The following is a 23,490-nucleotide window of genomic DNA, read 5'->3' as shown; positions in this document are numbered from 1 at the left end:
AAATCCCCAGAGGCCCAAATCCAGCACTTGGTAAGGACTTCGGAAACAACACAGATTACTGTAGTTGGCAAAGGCATGGACCTGAAACTTCCCATTCCTTTGGGTGGGAAAACTTGTACCAGCTGGGAGAGAGCTAGGCACTACATAGCTCCCAAAATTTCTGGCACACAAATCCTTCCAAAGGAAGACATTTCATTCCATAATCTGGCACGCTTGACTTTTGTACAGAGAAAAATGAGCCTGCCAACCATTCCTGACCTTCTCCTTCCCACTATGGAACACCTCTATGCATCTGTGTTTTAAAATGCAAGACAAAATAAATCCGACATATCTGCAGCATCTTAAAATATCCTTTTCTTGGATGAAACCTTGCTTTTTCAGAAGCATTTGTGTTCATCTTTGAGTCTTATAAAGCACCATTTTACTGTCTTTGCAATCATGAGGGCACAAGTCTCTACCCAAGTATTTCTCCACAAAACTGCATCTTAAACTTGTCATACACAAAGCTACACTTTCTCAGAATAAGCTAAGTTTTGACCCAGATTCTAGAGAATAAGTATCTTATTGACAGAAGTGATTTTTAAATAACATAAATTTAATCTTTGACTTAAACAATGCTTACCTCTGATCACAGATAACAAGCAGAAAAAGGATATTAAAGGAAATTATGTAAACTAGCTTGTGAGGAAAGCTAAAAAAAAGACCTTTGTCCTTACTCCATCATTCTTGTGCAAAGGACCGCAAACCTAAGCTTGGATTCCAATGAAAACATGGAGGTTGAGATTTGCAAAGCAGTAGAAGAGGTGAATAAAATGAGCAAAGAAGAAGGACTTATGGAGTAAAGAGTGTATTTCACTACAGCACATTTCTCCAGGAATCAGGAAACCTATAAGGCTCCAAGCCATCCAAAAAAACCCTGGAGGAGGATGTGAAATCCCAGGGCCATGTGCTACTGATAAGCTTCAAAGTCAAGGACAGGCACCACAGGACCCACATCCTGCACTCACTCCATACAAACCTTTTGCTAGCGGTACTATTCCCAGGGACTTCTGGAGACTGGAAATAGATGTTCTGCAGCTTTCAAACTAGGGAGGAGGTTTGAGCTTGCCACTTAATAGTGAAGCATGAAATCCCAGATATACAAAGGAAATTAATCGCAGAATGGTTTGGTTTGGAAGGGACCTTGATAACCATCTAGTTCCAATTCCCTGCTGTGGGGGATTATTTATCATGTACATTGCCATTACCAAATATTGGTAATTCTGCAAAACAACAGTGTACATGGGAAAAAATCTGCCAAGGGCTGCTCAAGTCGAGCTGATGTCTCTGGGAGAGACTGCATGACACTGGAATCCCACGGGAAGGCAGGGATACCGGGAGCCGAGGCGTAGGGAAGGCAGGGGATGGGGGAAGCAGCCGCGAATCGGCTGTCAGGCTTGCGGAGAAGGCATGGGGCAGCCGCAGCTGGCGGAGGGCTTAACCGGAGGGCGGCTCGGCGGCAGGTGGGACCCGGGGCTGTAACACCCGCGAAAAGTTTCACGAACCCGGTGCGGTTCTCAGTGCGAACGGGGCCGCTAGGCTGGGGACTCGTCCGGCCCGTGGCACTCCTACACACACAGAGGCACACACCCACACACATCCACACACACACCACCCCCCTCCCACGCCGTCCCCACCCGAGACAAAGGCCGGCCCCGCCGCCCCCCACGCTGACAGGCCGGTCCGGCCTGGCTCCGCCGCACGTGGGCCGCCCTGCCGAACTTTGTTTGTCCCGGCGCCGCCGGGCCGGGCCGGGCCGAGCCGGGCCGGGGTGGGGCGCCGCGGGCACCGCAGCCGACCCGGGGCAGGGACCTGAAGAACGCGGAGAGGTGGCGGCCTGCGGGCCGGAAGAGCCGGTGCGAGCGCACAGCGCTCGGTGCGCCGGCGGCGGGGCCGCCCGCCCTGCCCGCGGGGCGGCAGCACCGCCCGGCCGCGGGGCCGGCGGGAGGGAGGGAGCGCGAGAGGGCGGAGGGCAGCGGGAGGGGCGGGCCCGGCACGGCCGGGCCCGGGCGGGCGGGCAGGACTCACCCACACAGGCAGCTCCTCCGGGCCCACCGGGCCCCTGCAGCCTCACCCCACACCGGGCACCAACGGCCGCAACATGGCGGCGGCGGCAGCGGGTGGGGCTGGGGGTGGGGCCTGGGGCGGGGCGGGAGCAGCGGAACCGCCTTCCCTTCCCTTCCCTTCCCTTCCCTTCCCTTCCCTTCCCTTCCCTTCCCTTCCCTTCCCTTCCCTTCCCTTCCCCGCCACAGGGACTCGCCACCCCGGGGCTCGGGCTCCGCCTCCGCTCGCCCTCCGGGAGGCTCCTAACAGAGACATCCACAGGCCCGGCCCGGTCCCGCCGCCCCTTCAGCCGCCGGGGTCCCACGCTCCCGCTGTTCTAAGGTTTCCTCACCAAAATCTGCCCCGCGTACAGCTCCCGCTTCAGTCTCCACTCCGTGTCTTCAACTCCTTCCTCGCTGCGTCCCACTCCCATCCTGATGCGGTTTACTCACTGTTACACTGATGGACCCACTGATTTCTCATAAAGGCGAGAGCGAAGATGTGTGGAGCTCCAGGCTGGTGAGCCTCACCCTGATCCCTGGGAAGGCGACAGAGCCAATAACCCCTGGAGCCGTTTCCAAACACAGCGAGGACAAGGAGGTGTCTGGGTTCTGCCAGCACAGGTTAAAAAGGAATTACATCCCTGATAGCCTGATGCCTTCTACATCGAAACTTTTAGAACGATAAATTTAGATTAGAGGTTCGGGAGACGTGGAGACATTCTTTCCTGTGAGAGCAGTGAGGCCTTCTTGGTTGTCCAAAGAAGCTGTGCCTATCCCATCCCTGGAAGTGTCCAAGGCCAGGTTGGGTGGGCCTTAGAGCAACCTGGTCTAGTGGAAGGTGTATCTGCCTATGGCAGGGTCTGGAACAGGATGAACTTTAAGGCCCTTTCCAAACCAAACTGTTTCCATGGCAAGTTCAGGGGATGAGGAGAGAGCGGTGGTTATTGTTTGTTCTCCATTCATGTCCCGTTCTGGGCTCCTCAGCACAAGAGAGACATAGACATACTGGAGAGTCCAGCGAGGTGCCATGGAGATGATGAAGTGGTTGAAGCACCTCCCCTGAAAGGAAAGGCTGAGAGAGCTGAGGCCGTTCATCCTAGGGAAGAGTAGACTCAGGGAGGGCTCATCAATGTCTACAAGTACCTGCAGGGAGGGTGCAAAGAGGAAGGAGCCAGCTTCTTCCCAGTGATGCCCAGTGCCAGGACTGGATGCCATGGGCATACACTGATCCACATCAGGAAATACTTTTTCCCTGTGATGGTAACCACAGGCTGGCACAGGTTGCCTATGGAGGCTGTGGAGTCTCTGTCCTTGGAGGTGTTCAAAACCAGTCAGGATTTTCTGAGAAGCCAGCATTAGCTGGCCCAGATTGAGGCTGGACCAGATGACCTCAGGAGTTCTTTTCCGACTTCAAGTACTCTGGGATGCTGTGAAGCATTTTCTATCGAGGTGTGGATATGCACACTCCTATCATAATAAATAAACGGTATTTCTTGAGGCTGTTTTCCCGGGAACTGCCATTTTAACCATCTACCCCCAGTACCAGGTGTACAGCATTGCTCATACTACATTTGTTTCTCATCTAGTTAAATAATTATTTTTTTCTTTGTCACCATGGGCAAAAAAATATCTTTTTTTCTAACTGACACATATAGCTTCATATCCTTGATTTCTGAATCAATGTCATCACTTTCCTCCTTTTGGAGGCGATAGCCAGTTTCCAAAATCGAGCAAAAGGACAAAGGGTCACAAAGAGAAAACATTTTCAAAATTGCAACTGTTGCCTCTAATTTTAGAACATGTCTATGAAAACCTCTAAATTGTATCTAGTAAGAGAGCTGACATTTGTTACACAATTTACTAAGAGCTGTCACCGTTCTGAACAAGTCGTAGCTTATCGGAAAGCTGTGGTAATTTGAAGGGTTGTGGTAATTAAGAAATGTAATACCAATAGGAATTTAGCTCCATCCCTCAGATGGCTGAGGAGAAACAGCCCTGGAGTGGCTGGGGTCGCTTCCTCAAGACAGCAGATACATAAAACCCTCTAATTTGAGTCTATGTCTTTCAGCATGACCTAAAAATCATATTCCTTTTCTTATTTTTAGTCCACCGTGGTGATTTGACAAATCTGGAAGCACAACATCTTTCTTCCCTTTGCTTTTCTTTTAAGGTTTAAATTTGTCCCTTAGGGCTTGTTTTGTAAAGGTTGTGGAATCCCCACCCCTGGAAGTGTCCAAGGCTGGACAGGTCTTGGAGCACTCTGATCTAGCAGAAGGTGCTCCTGTCCATGCAGGGGTGTGGGACAGGATGAACTTTAAAGTCCCTCCAACCCAAACCAATCTCGGATTCTGTGATTTGATGTGGAAAAGACAAAAGCTATTGATCTAAGGAGACGATGTACAGAGCAGCACTCTGCACTTGGGATATGCTTACGCCTGAGCAGGGAGCAACATTGGTGGGACCCGCTGGTGGCACCTCAGAGAGGGAAGCCCCTGGATGAAATACTCTTAAGCTACGTGCAGCTACATGTGAGAGCTTAACTTTTAATTCTTAACCTGCTTGGGGTTGTCGGTGACTGCTTTTGAGCTGGAGGAAATGGTTCTTCCCAGGTGCTAGTGTGTTGAAAAGGATATGGAGGCAGGCAGGCTGGCAAGGACAGTGAGACCCATTTTATTTTTAATAACAAACATCACCAAGTCCTGAGCATTCATGTCTAAGCAACTGTCAGTTTTCACATCAGCAATTCATTTGTTTTTGCCAGAGGTCTATATTGTAGTGAATTACCTTGAGCTGGTTGCAAAATTTGCATGTTACAAAACTATAATTAATATTTCAGAAACTTCAGGAAAGATTTGTTATTGGCAGGGTGAGTATGAATCCCCAGACACAAACATTCCTCTAAGATAACACCGTAGTCCTTGGTGTTATCTACACACACACACACAAAAGTGGTGTAACTTAAATCAGGGTAATTAATTACACAGGTGTCTTCTGTATACATTTAAAACCATTTATACTTATCAATTTGACTTTTTGATCTCCCTCACTCCCAGGGCCTGCCCTCTTCATTGCCTCAAACCGTTTTTTTTCCATGTTTTTCCTTATTGACACAACTATTGATGAGCCAATGCATCTCTTCTATAGAGATCCCTCTTTACAACCACTGATCCACCATAAACACAGGAAAACCTGCCTCTGCTCCACATTCATGCTCACTCAGCACAACATGTAGTGGTTGTGATACTTTCTTGCAGTGATAGAGCCCTGACCTTAAATTCCTGAGTGAAATCTAAGAGAACAAAGCCATATATCCCAGCGAGTTTGGGAACAGGAGTAAGAACCTTAATGAGGCAAAATCCCAATAGAGAAGGACTGCTTCATATCCTGACATGCTTCTATATCCAATTTGTTGGAATTTGGTGGATTCCCATTTGGAGACATGGTGAGATAGATGGATTTCTTGCAGGGAAGTTGCAGTCAAACCCTGCTGAAATGCCAAGAATGCCCATTGCCTGTATCAGCTTTTTCTGGTGCAATACCAAACCCATTCTACTACTCAACCAGGAGACTGGGAGAATAACTTCCAAACAGCCAGTTTTCTTCACCCACGAGAACTGCAGGCTCCAGTGCACTACAGACATGCTCCGAGCTCTGAACAAGCAAGGACCCTTTGTGCAATCCTCTAAGCAGACCCCTGGGCTCCGTGTTGCTCTGCCTGAGTAGAGCTGATGTGACCATTTGAGGGGTTCCTCATGACTGCCGAACACGAGTGGGATTCACAGTGACTCCCCTCCTTCTCCAGCTGCCTCTGAACAACTCACTCCCACACTCCAGCCTATGGCAAGAGAACCTTCTCAAGATTCTCTTCTGATGAAGTGACATCTCCTGTGGCTGCAGTGTTGGGCCTGGCCCTGGGTCTGCAGTGGCTGGGGAACACCATGGTTTCCCCATACATTTCCCAGGGTGACAAGGGTTTGAGCTGTTCTTGCCTTTGTGTCTCCACTTGACCCATGCAATGGCAGTGGGATGGCTCTGTGAACCAGAGAGAACTGATCCAGGCTTGTACACTTTTTCAGGGAAGAAATTAAACTTTGAATCATCCCTCATCATGGAATCATAGACTCATTTCAGCTGGAAAAGCCCTCTAAGATCATTGAGCTAAACCATTAATGCAGCACTGCCATATTCACCATTAAACCATGTCCCCAAGTACCACATCCACTTGTGTTTTAAATTCCTCCTTGTGAAAGTGGATCTGGTGGGGATGGACAGGGAACTACCTTCACCTACATATGCAGAGAGCTTTAACCTCAGACCCTGTGGGACACCTAGGAGAGAGGACATCTTTTAAATCATGGCAAGAGAATTGAAAGAATTGGGGACTAATATGTTAACCCCTTCATTACAAATAAGGTGATGTTCTTAGTTTCCATATATGGTTGGCTGACTGCCAGTTGTCAATTAGTTCTGTTTCTTATCCTCGTTATCGATTGGATCCTGTGGCCTCCACTCCACCCTATCCATCGTTGTAATTCCTGGGTTCCAGGTTCCAGGTTCTTTGGAGGTTGCCACTCATACCATGAGGTTTCTATGTTTGTTTTTTCATCCATTAAAGTTCCTTATTTTTCGGGCAACTCCATCATTCCTGCTCCTCTATTTATACCATGGATTTCCTGGCTGGACTGGTCCCAGTGTTGCTGCCACATTGGGTAGTGATACCTCCAGGGGTGGAGACTCCACCACTGCCCTAGACACTTGTGCCAGTGCCTGCCTGAAGATCCTTTCGGTGAAGAAAATTTCCTTAATATCCAACCTAAACTTTCCCTAATGTAACTCAAAGCCATTTCCTCTTGTCATCCTGGCAGCAGAGCCCATCCCCACCTGGCTGCACCCTCCTGTCAGGGAGTTGTGCAGAGCCAGAAGGTCCCCACGGAGCCTCCTTTCCTCCAGGCTGAGCCTCCCCAGCTCCTGCAGCTGCTCCAGGTGTTCTAGCCCCTTCCCCAGCTCCATCCCCTTCTCGGGATATGCTCCATCCCATCAATGTCTTTCTTGTCATGAGAGGCCCAGAACTGCCCTCAGGATTCAAGTTCAGCTTACACATAGCCTGACAAGTGATTGTGTGGGCAAAAATGAAGACTGAGGTACTTGACTCCCCGGTGGGATCCAGCTGGAGGGAGAGCTGCTGAGGTAGAGTGACTAGCAGCATTGAGCCACAGCCCACATTGCTCCTGGAAACTCTCGTGAACTTTGGTAAAAAGTTTAAATAAAGCTTGAGAAAATTGCAGGAAAAATAATTCCGTAAGGGCTCTCTGTCTTAAACTGTCAGTAGCACACTCCAAGCAGTATCAGTGCAGTTGTATCTTTAAAAACTTCCCCAAGAAAGCTCAAGAAATTGCTTTGCACACTCACAAGAAGAGGGATAGGACTGTAGATGTTGGCACAAGGTCAATACATGGTACAGGTGTAGCTGAGGGGTGAGTGGGATGTTTTTCCCAAAAGGAGGAACAGGCAGCCAACACAACCATGTTTAAGGTAAGGTAGGAAAGAAGAGGTCAGTAGATTAAATTATCCTGCTTCAAATTATCTCACAGAGTTAGGATAGGCATTTAGGAGAATATATGAATATGTTTCCAGATGTTAAACAAAGATTAGGGGCAACATAGCCCCTAAACAAGGGGCTAATTTAGAGAAGCTAGTTCCACTACTAGAGTAAGGATAAAATAACTCAGAAATGAGGGCATCTGGTGCACAGGCCCCTTCTCCTCCCCACACTGCCCCCCAACCATGCCACTTCTACCCTAGCCCTTACATACTGAATTACCCTTCTTCATGCTTCTGGTTGTTGAAATTACCTCTGGCACTTTCCCAGGTGCTCACAAGGAGCCCTGCTGATCCTCCCAATGGCGTAGTGAAAAGGCCATGGGGGACTGTGAGGCATCTGAGCAATTTAATATGCAGCTGGGTGCAAGTGGGGTGGGTCCAGCCCCAGGCAGGGTGGCACATGCTGAGGCTTTACCCCAGAAGCTGTGCTGAATAGCACGATTTCAAATTGTTCCCAATCTGGGGCAGAGGCTTTTCTTCATAACCAGGGACAAGAGGATAACTAGGAACCAGAGGGTTTTTCTTCTTGCTCTCCAAACCTTCAAGTTTCTAGGACTCCCACATGTGAGGCAAAAAATCTTCTGTGTTTGACTTCCACCCTGCCATATTAATATCACATTAATGTCATACTAATGGCATACTAATGCATTTGGATCAGGAGCTGGAATCCACCTGCATGGTGCCACAATGCATGTCCCGTGAGGAAGTCAGGGTGTGCTCCAGGGCACTCTATTGCTCTCACTCCCTGGGTAATGCTTCCACCAAGCTCTCAGTCAAGGGAAAGACCAGCACCTTGGAAAAACTGCTAATCTTTCAATTTGGCTTCAATTTTGTTAACACAAATGTCTTGCCTTCAACTTTGTGTCTTGCATTGTTTCACACGAGGGCAGAGGCCCCCATATCTACTGCAGGAGGATAAATGTAGACAAGTCAGTGCAGCTTCAGCCTCCTGTATCCCCTGTGCCTCCTGCATCTTCTCTCCCTCCTGTGTTGCCTCTCATTCCTGCCTTGCTTTTGGCCCTTGTAACACCTTTAGTTCTGCATCCTCTGCCTAATGGGGCAGCCCATACTGATGTCACACAGGACACAGTTCCATGCCCCTGTGAAAGACTTACTGGAGACTGGCTGGTATTAATCAGCAGGAATTACTCTCCTGGAGAGGTCACAGCTGTCAGCCACATGTTGTGGGGCTGCAGATCCTGAGAAGCAGAATTAGATGCAATACCAATTTTCTAAGAGTTAGAAAGTCATAGAATCCCAGAATGGTTTGGAAGGACCTTAAAGCTCATTTTGCTCCACTCACTGTCACAGGCAGGGACACCTTCCACTAGACCAAGTTGCTCCAAGTCCCATCAGCACACAGGGTATCATAAGAAGTGCAGGGTTCTGAATACTTTTTATTCAAACCGAGCTTTGAGAGAAAGGAAAAAAGATAGGAAACTATAAGGGGGTATGACAAATGGACTTTCCAGGAAAAAAATAACAAAAAGAAAACAATTGTAAGATTTGTTAAGAATAAAATTATTTTTATGCCTTACAAACATGACAGACGGTGCTGAGAAAGCACTGTAATAGCATAGTCAAAAGTCATCTGAAAATGAAGTTTTCAAATGTGGGCCTCCCACACTGATCCCTTTAACTGCAGACATTAGAGTCTTTCATGTCCTTTTTTTATCCTGTTAGGCATCCGTGGGGCCTCAATTAAGCTGGGCTGTCACTCAGGACACTGAACGATGGGCTCTGGTGGCTCTGATGTGTCAGTGAGAGATGTTTAACTGTAGGACAAATAAATGTCTCTGGCCTTCAAGAAACAATTTTCCAAAGGTTGAACTCGTATTGACTCATGCCAGCGCAGCAGAGAAATGTGCTCAGCACTCTCATTGCAGCCTACCTGGAAACAGCAGCATTTCCTATGAGGGAAAAGAATGGAGAGGAGCCAGGAATGAATAAGCAGCTTTATTGCATTGTGGATCATAAAACCTCTTCCTATGAAAGGGATAAGTAGGGCTTATTAATGCAGTGATGAAGTCAAAGAATAAAATCACAATGAGGTATACAGGATAAGATTATAACCTCCAGGTAGATAAGTAGGTTGAGGTAGGAAGGAAACAGGTAATAAGGGAATTGGCTTCTTTAGGAGGTAGCATGTGTCATCTTCTCCTGGAGCATCTTTCCATGTCATATAATGTCCAATGAAGAAATCTCTCCTAATATCCAACCTAAACCTCCCCTGGTGCAACTTGAAGCCATTTCCTCTGGCCCTATTGTTATATGTCACATTCCTTGAGAAGGATATGCATCACACAAGGACCTCAGAAAGAGCTTCTGCACTTCTGCCCATGACACAGGGACCATGTGTGTCTGGGACAGTCTTTTTGTTCTAACCACTGAAGTGGCCCAAACGAAGCCACTGGAGTGTGCTGATGTTCTGGGGGGTTGTGATGTTTTTCTTTATGTCCTACAGGAGGAGTTCAGATGGGCTGACTGGGCTGATGCCAAATCATGGCAATGGATGAGCATTAAACAGGGACTTACTCTGTCTCATGGAGTGTGTGTTGATTTGGCACAACCTGGTTTTTGGTCTGGGGGAGAGCCATGAGGGTAACTTCTGTGAGAGGTTGCTAGAAGCTTCCACCACATCCAACGGAGCCAGACTCGTATGGCTCGGAAGAGAGACATGATACAGGCCCAATTAGAGAGGTTGGTAACTCCTCTGTGATGACATATTTAAGAAGAAAATCAAAACGGTGCTCACAGCCTTTTTTCCAGGGATGTTGAGACACTGCAGCTGGGGGCCATCCCCGGTGCAGCACACGGTGATGCACCATGGCTGCTGCCTTTTTGGTGCAGCTTGTGACAAGCCTTGCCTGCCTGGCTGCCTCTCCTCTGCCAGCCACACCGCAGGCAAAAGGGCAGGGGCAGGGCGGTGGCTTCTCCTTCCTGGCACAGGGCGCAGCAATCTGCTGCAGCTGTGTCTTGGAGTGACTTTATAATGCTTGTATCCCCAGTCATCAATTCTGTTAATGTTGAGTATTGAGTTCTGCAGCTTTAAGACTGGTTCCAGGAGTGAAGGGGGAGAACAGAGGTGCAGAGTTTGTTATCCCAGTCTGCACTCGCTCCCCCCTCTCCTTCACACAGACTGTGTTGTCTGCAGTGGACAGCAGGAGAGAGCTCTCCTTTGCTCTTGCTTAGTTTCTGGCTAGCTGAGGCAGAGAAGCTCCCTAGACTGTGGGGTTTTTTCCTTTTTCTTGGAAATGTTCACACCTGCTCTGTACTGAAAACCCAGAGGAGCACCAGGAGTTCACACTTGTGGCCCACCAGGCCTGACCTGGGCCATGGCATTTCCCAGCTCTGGATGGACTGAGAACAGACTGAGTGAGCCAGGCTGCAACCCACAGAAGGGACTCTTCTGAATTTGCCATCTCTTTGGAGCAGCAAGAGGTTTTGCTGTTTAGTATTGTTCATTTTTGTGCTAGGAAGTGCTTTGCCTGTTAAATAAACAGGGTTTTTTTCCACTTCTCTCCAAAGAAATATTTTCCCAAACCAGTTGGGGGAAGAACTACTTAAATCTATTTTCTAAAAAAAAAAATCCCATTCAAAAGTTTCCTCCCAAATTTACCCTAAATCAAAACAGGCTGCCATCACCTCAGCGTGGCCCACAGCAAACCTTGCCTGCCTGGCCACCCCGGCCAGCTGCGCCTCAGGCAAAAGGGCAGAGCCGGCAGCAGTGGCTGCTCCTGCTGGCACACCGCATGAAAAAAGGTGTTAAAGAACGTCAGTGGCTGCCACTGCCCACGCAATGGCAGTAGGGTCACACGGCTGGCAGCAAAAACACGGTGAGTGACACCCTGACACGGAACCTAGACCGAGATCGACCTCTCGACGCAGTGAAATCCTGCAAGAATCTGAATTACTGGAACTTGTTGGCAAAGGTACCTATGAGCAACAGTTTTTCTTCTAGTCAGAGAAGAAGAGGAAGTGAAAACACATGAGGAAAACAACATGGTGACACCAAGGTCAGTGGGAAAAAGAAGAGGGAAGAGGTGCTTCAAGCGTCGGAGCTGAGATTCCTCTGCAGGCTGTGGTAAAGACTATGTTAAAACAAACTTTGCCCCGTAATGCATGAAGACCTCTAAAATCACAGGCACATTTACATTCCTCAGGATGTTTCCACAAAAAAGCAGGCAAAGGACTTTTCAGAGGATCACCTGAAAAGATGCAGAAGCCTCAAATACCTGAAGGTAAAAGCAATCATTAAAAAGGCATAAACAAAGGGCACCATGATTGTTTTGCCACATCTCCAGATTTGAAAGGAGGCTGAAATAACCTTTATATAATGCCATTAGCATTTTCCAGCAAAAAAAAAAAAAAAAGGCATTTTAGGAGGCTGAGCAATATATTTTCTTATCAACCAGAAAGGTTAGAGGTATTTATCTGATTTAATATTTTATAATTTATATGAAGTGACAGAGAAGAATAAAGCAGGCTGGCCGAGAGGTGGCTGCAGTGACAAAGCAGAAGCCACCCTCTGCTCTTCTGGCAAGGCCCAATGGCCTGGACGTGAGCCAGGTCTGAGAACAACATCCCTTGACCATCAGCTCTTCAGAAAAATGGATTTTGTGTTGTGTCCTGCTGTGATGAGGACCCCAGATGACAAAGTCAGCTGCCCCACACTTAAACGCTGTCACTTGACCCTATTTCAGTGTCACATTTGCAGGAGCTGGTGCTGTACCATTGCATTTGCAGGGAATGAAACGTCTTATAGAATCATAGGATGGTGGAATTATTAAGGTTGGAGAAGCCCTCTAAGATCATTTAGTCCAGCTGCCAGGTCCACCACTAAACCATGTCCTCAAGTGCCACATCCACATGTTTTTTTGAATGCTTCCAGGGATGGTGACTCCATCACTGCCCTGGGCAACCTGGGCAACCTTCACTTTTTCTGTGAAGAATTTTTCCCCAATATCCAATCTAAACTTTCCTGGTACAACTTCAGTCATTTTCCTCTCATCCTATCCCTTGTTCCATGAGAGCATTGCTGTACCCCCACCTGGCTGCACTGTCTTGTCTCGGAGCACAAGAAGGTCCCCTCTGAGCCTCTCTTCCTCTGGGCTGAGCCCCCTACCCAACTCCTTCAGCTGCTCCAGACCCTTTCCCAGCTCTTCTCCTGGGTCTGAGAGAGAAGATGTAAGTCTCAAAAATAGGTTCCAATTCCCTGGAGGACCCAAGGCAGTCAGCACTCATGTGGTCAGGCACCAATGTTCTCCACAATGGTGACTTTGAATCTGGAGGAGCAGCAGGTCAGGAACAGCACTCCCCGCTGGGACCCCAAACTGCCCCATCTCACATGCCCTGAGGGCAGGTGTGGAGTAGGGACCTATGGGCGCCCCACTGCTCCAGCCATGTAGTCCTTGAGTAACTATTGCCTATTTTTCATCTCTGGTAGGGAATGGAAATGAGGACGTTATTCTTTGCTGAAACATTCTGGAAAGTCACAGCTGAAATCCCTCACTTGTCTCTTCCATCTGTTTATTTTTACCACTTAATAATACATCTGTCTCGTCAACTATTCCTGACACTGTGGCAAGAAAATCCAACTCAGTGAAGTCAGTTTTATCAAAGAGACATTAGCTCTTCCTTACTGTGTGACGCCACGTCAGTTCTTCTCCTGCGCATGAAGTCTGGTCTGTAATATCAAAGTGTGTCTTCTATCTGTTTGAGGGGGTGATATGACCAATATATTTGAAATTGCTGCTTGTTATGCAAAAGGTTATCCAAACTGTGAAGATAAGAAGCAATTTCAAGCATTTCAAGGAGCCTCCTTTTTTGATGTGTTTTTCTCTTCACTGCCACATGATTACAGACCTAATTTCAAGAGATTAATAACAATGGCAAAACAGTAATTGAATTAACCTGTGATAGAGGACAGAACTCTGGGACATGAAAAGTCTGTGCTATCAATAATTTCTCACCATTAATAAGAAAATAGTGGTCTGAAAGCTTCACTGTGACACCAGACTTGCTCCTGCCTCTGCTTTCCAAAGAGGTGCCCCAGGTCTCTGCAGAGGTTCCCAAATGAAGGTCAGCAGTGTGAATCTCCTTATGAGTCATCTTGGGTTTATTAGCTTGACAGTGGATGGCTTCACTTAATTTTTTTGTTTCAAACTGTGCTCCTGGTTTCATTCCTGAACCATCCACCTGATGGGGAGGCCTGAAAGAACTGAATCTGAACCATGTGACATTTTCAAATGAATTGTTTTACCACTTTTTCCTTATTTTCTTGCCCTGCCATGAGTTTTGTTTTTTAAGTTTTGAATCCAGATAAGCTGGACCAATGTCCTTGTTTGCTTTTTGGACAGGGAGAAGGAATATTTCGCTGAAACAGAGCCTTGAAATGCCCAGTTTGGTGTTCAGAATCACTCAGAACACACACACTCTTCTGGGCGTATTCTGGTAGCACAATCATAGCACTGGTTGGGAGGGACATAATCCAACATTCTGTTGGATGCAGGACAGTTGCCAGCACTGGGAAGAGAGGAGAGCAGAGCTGTAGATGTCTCCATGTGCAAAACACGATGGATAAAGGCTGTCTGTGACACACTGGCTGTGAGAGCAGCACCTGGATTTAATGATTCCCTCCTCGCTAGTACTGAGCCCATGTCTCCTATTACTGTCTTGTGCATGGTCCTGTTGTGCTCAAAGGAAGTTGACTTCCAGTACCTGGTGTTCCAGAAGTCATCCTCAGCTAATGAAAGCAACCCTCAGCATTTCAGAAAACAGGTGATTCCCATATCATATCAGTTCACAAGATCATTCTCTTAACTCTTTGTCCACATGAAAGGCAGTGTGAACTTCTAGAGAACAAGTAACTTGCCCTTTGGGAAGCTCCTTCCTTCCCTGGGAGTGAATGGCCCTTGAATGCCTTCAGGATCTCTCCTGCCTCTATCAGAAGCTACTTCCAAAGACTAGGGAAAGAAGACCAAAACTATATTGTTGAATCTTGGACTTTCCCTGTGTGTCCCTCTACATGTTTTATTACACTGCGAGCATGTTCCATCAACAGCACCATGCACTCTGCCCTGTAATGTGGAGTAGGAAATGATCTTGCAGGTTCTGTACATCATGGAAAACCTCTTAATGTGGAAAATAAGAGTAAATTCAGATTTACTCCTGTGAAGGAGAAGGATTTTTTCCAAAAAGATGGAAAGAGTTAAGTGAGCTGGTAATGAAATTACTCAACATTGCCCCATAATGAATTTTTTCCCCCAGAAATGACTCCTGAAATGAAGGACCTGTCTTGTGTTTCTTTCTCTCTTTGGCTGAGGCTGGAGTGTGGTTGATATGAGACAAATCCACCTTTTCCTTCCTTTGATTACAAAAATGCCAACTGAATACAAACCTTCTGGAATCTGCAGCCAACAGAAGGGTGCCAGGCTGGGGTGGATCTGCCAATACACATGTAACACAACTCTTGACTGCACTTGGGCTCAGGACTTTCCAATAACAGACTGAAATGGCATTTTCAAGACTCCCTGATTTCTCTGATTTTCGCTGCCTTGTTTTCTCAATCCTTTTGGGTACACTTGCCTTGTTTTGTCAGGAACTGCCAAAACTCAGCAAAGGAGCCAAGAACTACATCCCAAATGAATTCTGTAGCAGAACATATCAGGCTGTTGTCTAAGGTCTTTCCCTTTGACATATCTGCCCTATTAGAGAGGAAAAGAAGGGCATCTATCTAAAAATAAAATTATTGAATATTTAAGTGCTGCTATTTTCGTCATATATTGCTTTAAAGCTTCAGTTCACTTGGTGCATTTTAAAGACTTGGGTGAAGCAAAGCATCGGTATTATCTACAAAAATGGTTCTAAGTGCTGTTTGTAGCCTCTAGGCACAGACTGGCTCAGACACAGAGGAAGTGGAGGGCAGTTGCTGTGGAAGGTAAGGAGGCAGAAATAGAATGTAAACTGGAGCTGATGTTTTGATCCCTCTTTGTCTGCTGCTGCCTGAGCACTCCTCCCTTTCCACCCTTCCAGCTGGCCCAGCAGGTTTTAATGAATACCAATTTTATTCTTTTAACTGTCTAGTCTCTGTTCCAGATCAGCCTCTCTAGACGTCAGATCCATAGTTCCATCCCCTCTTACAAGGACTCCAGCTGAGGTCCAGGACACAAAGTCCACCTTTGCAATTCAGCAAGTTCCCAGACATGACAAACCATCATCTCAGGGAAAGAACCACCATGAGAATGTGGTGGTTCCCCTGGGCTTGGCTGATGGTCTCCTTGGAGGAGCAGAACTGGTGACAGGGAAAAGTGCTGTGGTTGCCACCAAGACAGGAGACCACCTAAGCCACCAGAGCCACACTTACAAAGCAGATGGACAAATCACAACGAATGAGGACTTCTTTTAATCTACGTGTTTCACCTGACATAACTTCATTCTATCTAGTCACTTGATCCGCCTTCTAAATCCAAAATTCAGTATTGTTAGTTACCTAAAAAAAGAAACAATGCTCACCCAGAAGAGCCTAGAAGCTCAAACTGGAATCATGAAACCCAAGCAGATCAATATTAAGTTACATGCTGGCAATTAGAGGGAAAATAAACACAGTTAACTCAGAGCCACGTGAAGCTTTGTACACGAAAAACACCAATAGTGTTTTATTAAAAAAAAATAAACAGGCTTGCTTTGAATGAGATAAACATTCACATTAGATGACATTTGGCATGATAATGTGAGCCAGGAACAAGCTATGCCTCAAAAGCACAGGTGGGTGTGAACAATCCTCACAGAGGCAGGAAGAGCCCCAGCTCCTCCCAAATGCCTGCCAAGCCATTCCCACTGATCTGTCCTCAGTGGCTGCTGGTGCTGAGTTGATCTTTGGTTCTTCCTGAAATTAGTTTATAATTTTCTGCTTTAGCTTCTCTATCAGCCCATCTTATTTAAACTACATCCTCTGAATTTTTTTTTTTTTTTGAGCTTTAGATTCTTCTTCTAGGAGACTTTCTAGTCTGCAGCCGGCTGGGGCCACTCTTCTTTCCCTTGGCTCTACTCACTGTGAGAAGAATAAAAGCCTCCTCTGTTCTCTTTGGACAGGTTTCCAGCACTCGTAGAATGGTTTATCTGGAAGCAACGTTTCAGATTTTTCTATGCTGCAACTGACACCACAGACAAGGATGTATCTTCACTGCTGAAGGAGAGCAAAACTGAAAAAATTCTGCCTCCAACCCTCTTTTAAAACAAGACAGAGCTCAAGCATTCTCTGCACCCCGCTACCCTTGACCTCTCAAGAAGTTCTGCCCTCCAGCCTATTCCACAGGACCACAGCAGCCAGAAGGGATCTCCAGTGGTCTCTGGTCCAGCCCTCAGCCAGCTTGAATCAGGTCATTGGCACCTTCTGCAGTCCAAAGTGAACTGTCCTCCAAGGATGTAGACCCCACACTTCCCTATGGCACTGGCTGTTACTGAGCAATCACCTTTATCAAATACACATTAGGGAAGCAATTAGGGAGGGGCCTGTGCCCACCCAGGCTGTCCTTAGGGCCCTGTTCGCCTGTGGCCCTCCCTGGACAGCTGGCTCTCCATGTAGTGTTTGACGTTGCCCACAGCACACACAGGCACTCAGACAAAACAATTTGAACTAGTAATAACTTTTTTGAGGTTATTCTTTCTCAGTCTTGGTACGTTCTATCTCTCCTGTAGGACATTCTGCACCTGAGAACGTGGAACTGCAGAGGGCTGAACACCTTTCAATGCCCCTGTACCAGGCAGGAAGTGCACCTGCCTGGATGCTACAACACCAGCCTCCAGTGTAAACACACACTGAACGGAACATCTGACATTCCTTTTCCTGGCAAGCTACTGTCTCCCTCCCCATTTTAAATACATGCTTTAGAAATATATAAAATGCATTACTTAACACCTGCTTTGACACAGGCATGGGAAGGAAACCACACTGGGCCTCCATGGAGAGCCTACACTATTTCACCTGGTCCCCTACATGCAGCCCTGTGTCCCTTGCACAGCTTGGTGAGATCCAGCAGTCATGGCTGGGATTTGAGTCAGAGGGGTCTGTAGTGTTTGTGGGCTTCTCATCACATTCAATGCAGCAACATTTGTTTTCAGGCAGAAAACATCAGCCTGTGCCCTTGCCTAGCAGCAACACTGATTTTTGCCTGGCAATGTTATGACTGGGTGGCTGTGTCCTCTGCCAGACAACACAACGACTCCCCGCTGATCCTGATGTTTCCATGGGACAGGGAATATTCCTACTGGGAATTGAGGCCCTGCACTCCACAGGGTGCAGATAGGAGAAACCTTTCAAAAAAAGCAGACTTGGCCTCATTCAGACAGGGTGATGCCAAGACTGGGAAGCAGATGATGAATTCTGACAGATTTAGCACTCAAATTGAGGCCTCAATTAAAAGAGCAGCTCCCAAGGCTGAGGCTCAGGGCCTGTCCTGCCCTGGGCCAGCCTGAAGCAGTGCCAAGCAGAGCTTGCCCAGGTCGCTCTCATCATTCTCCTCGGGCTCGCTGCTGAAGTTGGAGGGGCTGCTGCTGGGCAAGCTGTGGCCAGAGCTCAGGGATGCCTGGCCCTTTGGGTCAGTGCTCAGTGTCAATGCATCTTGCAGGCACACGTTGTCTGTGTGGGCAGGAGCCTGCTGGGAGTCTGGCTGGGAGTCACTCCTCTGGCTGAAAAACTGCCTTAGCAGGGATTTCTGGAGGGTTGTTTGCAGGCTTTCACAAGTCTTCTGTTTTGTGCTTTGCTGGATGTAATGTAAATCCAACTGCAGGACCACATCTGTCTGGAAGGGGAGAACAAAGAACGCAAAGTGAATGGGAGAATTAGATTGGAAGTAGAGCTTTCCTACTGCTGCTGCCAGAAAGCAGCCTTGGCTGGCTGCTGTGCAGGCTCACAGCCCCATGCTGTGGCATGATGGAGCAACACTACTGCCAGAGAAAATGAGCTGTACATACTCATACAGCTCAGGATGCTTGCAGGCCTCAGCCATGGATTTAGGATTTCAGGACCTCTCCTGAAATCAGGCCATGTGGGATCTCATCAGCTCCATCAGGGCACTGTCACTGCGAGCATCACTCCTGGGATGTGGGCACAGAGGGGCAGGAGCAGCTGCACCATGGCCAAGACCAATGCACACAGGAGAGAAAAGCATGAACCACTTACAGCCCTGGAAGAGTCCAAGGCCAGGTTGGATGGGGCTTGGAGCACCCTGATCTAGTGGAAGGTGTCCCTGCCCATGTCAGGGGGTGGAACGAGATGAACTTTAAGGTCTCTTCTAGCCCAAATCATTCTGAGATTCTGTGAACTAAAACACACTTCACACTGTAAAAGCCAACAGGTTTAACCAGCAGTGCTCCACAGGGATCTATTCACAGCCTAGAACTATTTTAGAATTTTATAAAAGATGAAGAAATAAGAGAATAACCGCATTCATGGCAGTCAAACCCCTGAAAACAGATCCCCAGCCTGGCACTATGCCTGAAACACCTGTAAAGAGCAGGGAGATGTATTATGGAACAAGATTTTGGCAGGCAATGCCTGGTCCAGGTCTCCTGTCTGCACTTGAATGCAATGCAGAACAACTGGGAAAGGTTCAGAAAAAAGCTCCAGGAACAATCAAGAACTGAAAGCACTGCCATATGCTGAAGCACATCATGTACAGAGCAAGCAGAACTGGTTGTAGGAAGATCCAGGCAGCCGCTTGAGAGCAGCACTTGGTGTAAGATCCACTGGCTGTGTGTTAGGGGGGGAAGAAAAATCCAAATATAAACAAAGGAAGAAAAATCCAAATATAAACAAGGTGCATACTGCTGTTTGAGGAGCGACAAGTCAGGGGACAATCAATTCTGCTTCTCTCATGGTCTTTAAATAGTTTGAGGGTGTTTCGAAGTGTGCCAAAGAGGCACAGCTTGGATCAGGCTTGGCAGTGCTACTCTGATGACTGGAGATCCTGGCCAGCCCATGGGCTCATCTCTCAGGCAAGCACACAGCCTAGTGAGACATTCTGCCACCTGAAATAACTGGGCAGGTCTGACCTCCCCATGGTTGACGGGGCAAAGAGCAGCCTCCCTGGCCAGGCAGCAAAGAAAAATAGAACAATGCATGACCAGTGATGCCTCTCTCTGCTCTCAGCAGCAGCTGCTGTGGGTCAGCTTTGATAGGAAGATCGGGCAGGGGAGACAACACAAAAGCAAAGAGCATCCACACTCGGGTTTTGCAAGCCTGATTGTAAATCAGAAAGATTTTGCTGAGGTGGAAAAGGTGAGGTGAAAAGACAGTGCTCTTCTATGGAAACATGCTGGGAGAGCTGAGTATGTCCAGCCTGGAGAAGGATCAAAGATGACTTTAGAGTCTCCTTCCAGTGCCTAAAGGGCCTCCAAGAGAGCCAGAGAGGGACTTGGGACAAAGGCCTGGAGTGACAAGACAAGGGGGAATGGCTTCCCACTGCCAGAGGGCAGAGTTAGATCAGATATTGGGAAGCAATTCTTCCCTGTGAGGGCGGTGAGGCCCTGGCACAGAGAAGCTGTGGTCGCCCCATCCCTGGAAGTGTCCAAGGCCAGGTTGGACAGGGCTTGGAGCAACCTGGTCTAGTGGAAGGTGTCCCTGCCCATAGCAGGGGATGGGACGAGATTAGTTTTAAGGTCCCCCCTAACCCAAACTAGTCTGTGATTCTATAAAAGAGGGTGGGTTTTGTGCCTTGAAGATCAACAAACTCCTCTTTGGTCTGGATGTGACACTGACACAGACGTGGTCAGAGAGGCATATCCAGCTCCAGCCATGCAGATGGGGACACCAGTTCCATGAGAGCACAGAACTGTGGAAATTTGCCTATCAGCTACTCTCTACCTGAATTTTCTGCAGTGCACAGAGCTGGAAGACACAGTCCAGCTCCTCCCGCTTGTACACAAAGGCGAGTAGAGTCTCCACGTGGTCCAGACTGCTCTCCCTCTGGATGGCCACATCATCCGTCTCCTGGGCCAGGAAAACAAGACGAAATGCAAGGAAATTTCAGCATCAGCATGAAGCATTGAGTCATAACTGCCCATCAAACATGTGCTCAGGACTTTGATTAATACATTGCCTGGTGGAAATGCTGTGTGTCCTAATGGAAGTACTACAGAAAGCAAAAGGAATGCAGAGGTTTTGATATGCATTGATATGCACTTGCCTTGTGCATATCAATGAGAAGACCCTGAGTAGATCTTACTGTGAAAAATGGGGTACAGTAGTATTTTCAGTAGAGCAGGAAGCAGCATCAACTGGTATCAAAAGCACCAGTAGTGGCAGCAGTGTGTCATGGAGGGAGCAAGTTTTCCAAAGGCAGAGCTGGAAGCTCTGAGCTGTGCTGAGTGCTGATTTAGTCCCCCACCATCTACAGAACTGCTAATTCTTGCTGAGTTACTCAAATTTAACCAAAACAGCACCATATCTATGAGATCCTCTGCAGTACTGATTGAATCGTAGAGCCACTAATAATACCACAGGAAGAGACAAGGCCTTATTGTTGGGGGTTGAATTGGTCCCTTTTCTTTCGTGGAATTTTTCCCATTGTTATGCTAAGTATTTGTGGCTACACCTTAGTAGCAATAGTTTTCTCTCGAAGGGGGGTGGGGGATAGGGGGAGACCGGAAAAGGAAAGGTGGGACAGGGGCCTGGGCTCTCTCTCAGCTCGCTCGTGGAGTCGAAGGAAGACACCAGTGCTCCGATCCAGCATCCTCCCCTGCCATCCCAGCGCCGGGAGCCACGTTCCCTGCCATGGAACATCACTCTGCTGCTCTCCCACCTCATCCTACTACGTCGGGACACTCTGCCGAGCACCACGACCAACACCGTGAGGGGGGAGTCACTCCCCCATCCCTCTCACCCCTGGGCCGCTGCCGCCGTCACTCCAGCCCTCTTCAACTGCACGGGACCTGCCCTGTCCACAGCACCGGTAACTGAGTGCAGGGAGAGAGTGCCTTGGCCAAAAGGAACTGGAACTGAGCTATACTGTTCTGTTTTGTTGTCAATTTTTATAGCTGTTGTTTCTGCGGTTTGCCTTGTTAGATATCAGTAAAGAACTGTTATTCCTATCCCCATATATTCTGCCTGAAAGCCTCTGATTTGAAACTATAATATTTGGAAGGGAGGGGGCTGCACTCTGCATCTCAGAAAAAGGGGTTCTTGCTTTTCCTTAGCAAATACCTGTCTTTCAAACCAAGACACTTCTGAAATAGAGGCCTTATGAAATCATAGGTCATGGAATATCCTGAGTTGGAAGGAACCTACAAGTTCAACTCCTGGCCCTGCACGGACGCCCAACAATCCCACACTGTGCCTGAGAGCATTGTCCAAATGCTCCTGGAGTTCTGGCAGCCTTGGGGCTGTGACCAAGTCCTTCTTGCTTTGGATTCGAGCCCTTCAGAATGGGTGACAGACCACAGTCTACCAGCCCCTTCCAGAAGATTTCCCTCTGCCAGCTGGCTCTCGCAACTGTCCCAGTGTGATCTTTAGCAGAAGTTGTGCTGGGCATGTTGGTGAAGAAGGCTGTTACAATGTTTGGGGAGGTAGAAGTTGGAGAGGCTCTGGGAGCTCTTCCTGGCCTTCCCTGAACTGCTACCTGCAAGCAGCCAAAGCAATTTAGTTCTGGCCAGGAAAGTATAAGGAAAAACATTGGATTCCAAATGCTGGCTGGCATCTGCAGGCATCAGGATTCCCCCTGCATGCACGGCTGGTGGAACAAGAGTAGCATCATCGCTGATCCAGGTCACTGGAGCCTGAGGAAACACCATTTGTCGCTGTGCAAGAGAAAGTCAAATCCATCTCCACGCTTGGCAGCTCATTACTGGAAAGATAAAGTGGAGGGAGTTTGGGGAAGATCAGGCTGGTGAATGGAGACTAAACCTGGAGACCAAAGAGACAGGAAGCAGACGAGCCAGATGCTGCTGGCTCAGGGCTTGGGCAGCATAGCTGCAGAAAGGAGGGTGTAGCCCTGCTGTGCCCAGCCAGCTCGATCCTCCAGCCCATGTTCTGACCTGCAGAGCTGCCTCCAGCCGAGGGGTCCAACAGCAGTAGGATGTGGAGCTGCTGAATTGAGTCCAGAGGAGGCCACAGAGATTCTCTGGGGGATGGAGCCCCTCTGCTCTGGAGCCAGGCTGGGAGAGCTGGGGGTGTTCATGTGGAGAAGAGAAGGCTCTAGGGAGACCTTAGAGCCCCTTCCTATGCCCAAAGGGACTCCAAGAGCTGGAGAAGAACTTTGGACAAGAGCCTGGAGTGACAGGACAAGAAGGGAACGGCTTCCCACTGCAGGGGCAGGGTTAGATTAGAGATTAGGGACAATGTCCTTTCTGTTTTGGAATCTCCTCCCTGCAATTCAAACCATAACTTACTTCCATGTTGGAAACAACTTTTTATAGATTTCAAGGCCTCGTAAAATCAACATTTTTGCTTTTCTTGCCTAAGCTACAATTGCCTCGCTCCTTGCTTTCACTACTTTGTCTTAGTTGGCACACTTTTTTTCCATGAAGCACAGATCCGAACTTGGACCCAGTGTTCCAGCAACAGCCAAGAAAACCAGAGAGGATCTCACACAAATCTCAGAGGTCTAGTTTGCAGCCTTGCTATGGTTTTGTGCCCTGTTTTTGTTGCCTCAGCTGTTTTGGACTCTGACCAGAACTGGTTCTCCACTCACTGCCCATCCCATGCTGACACTACTTTTTATTCTTGCTCACGTGCAGCAACTTTCATCTGCTGAATAACACCCTTGGCCCTGAACTGTACCTTCAGTTATCCAAATCCTTCAAAAAT

General features: G+C 47.9%; 2 protein-coding genes across 7 annotated transcripts in view; both read right to left on the bottom strand.

Annotated features, from left to right (window-relative positions):
* The window catches only part of ZNF592 (zinc finger protein 592), a 40,617-nt gene extending 38,453 nt beyond the window's left edge, over window positions 1-2,164 (bottom strand). For both annotated transcript variants that reach the window (XM_014890006.2, XM_088172279.1), the window contains exon 1: window positions 2,068-2,164. The gene's annotated coding sequence lies outside the window, so the exon portion shown is untranslated. The remainder of the gene's footprint in view (window positions 1-2,067) is intronic.
* Window positions 2,165-9,190: 7,026 nt separating this feature from the next.
* The window catches only part of LOC106861570 (mucosa-associated lymphoid tissue lymphoma translocation protein 1-like), a 32,333-nt gene continuing 18,033 nt past the window's right edge, over window positions 9,191-23,490 (bottom strand). Inside the window, exons 13-14 of one of the 5 annotated variants that reach the window (XM_014890028.2) lie at window positions 20,551-20,676; window positions 16,309-18,487 (exon numbers count right to left, since the gene is read on the bottom strand). In XM_014890028.2, the coding sequence (XP_014745514.1) occupies window positions 18,131-18,487; window positions 20,551-20,676 (483 nt within the window). In that variant the 3' untranslated portion in view covers window positions 16,309-18,130. Of the gene's footprint in view, window positions 9,596-16,308; window positions 18,488-20,550; window positions 20,677-23,490 lie in introns of those variants that run through there. The other 4 variants (XM_088172278.1, XM_088172274.1, XM_088172277.1 and 1 more) reach the window with 4 other exon arrangements.

The sequence above is a fragment of the Sturnus vulgaris genome, chromosome 13, assembly GCF_052056855.1.
Source record: "Sturnus vulgaris isolate bStuVul1 chromosome 13, bStuVul1.hap1, whole genome shotgun sequence".
NCBI classification, from domain to species: Eukaryota; Metazoa; Chordata; class Aves; order Passeriformes; family Sturnidae; genus Sturnus; species Sturnus vulgaris.
This window is presented reverse-complemented; position numbering and strand designations above follow the sequence as displayed.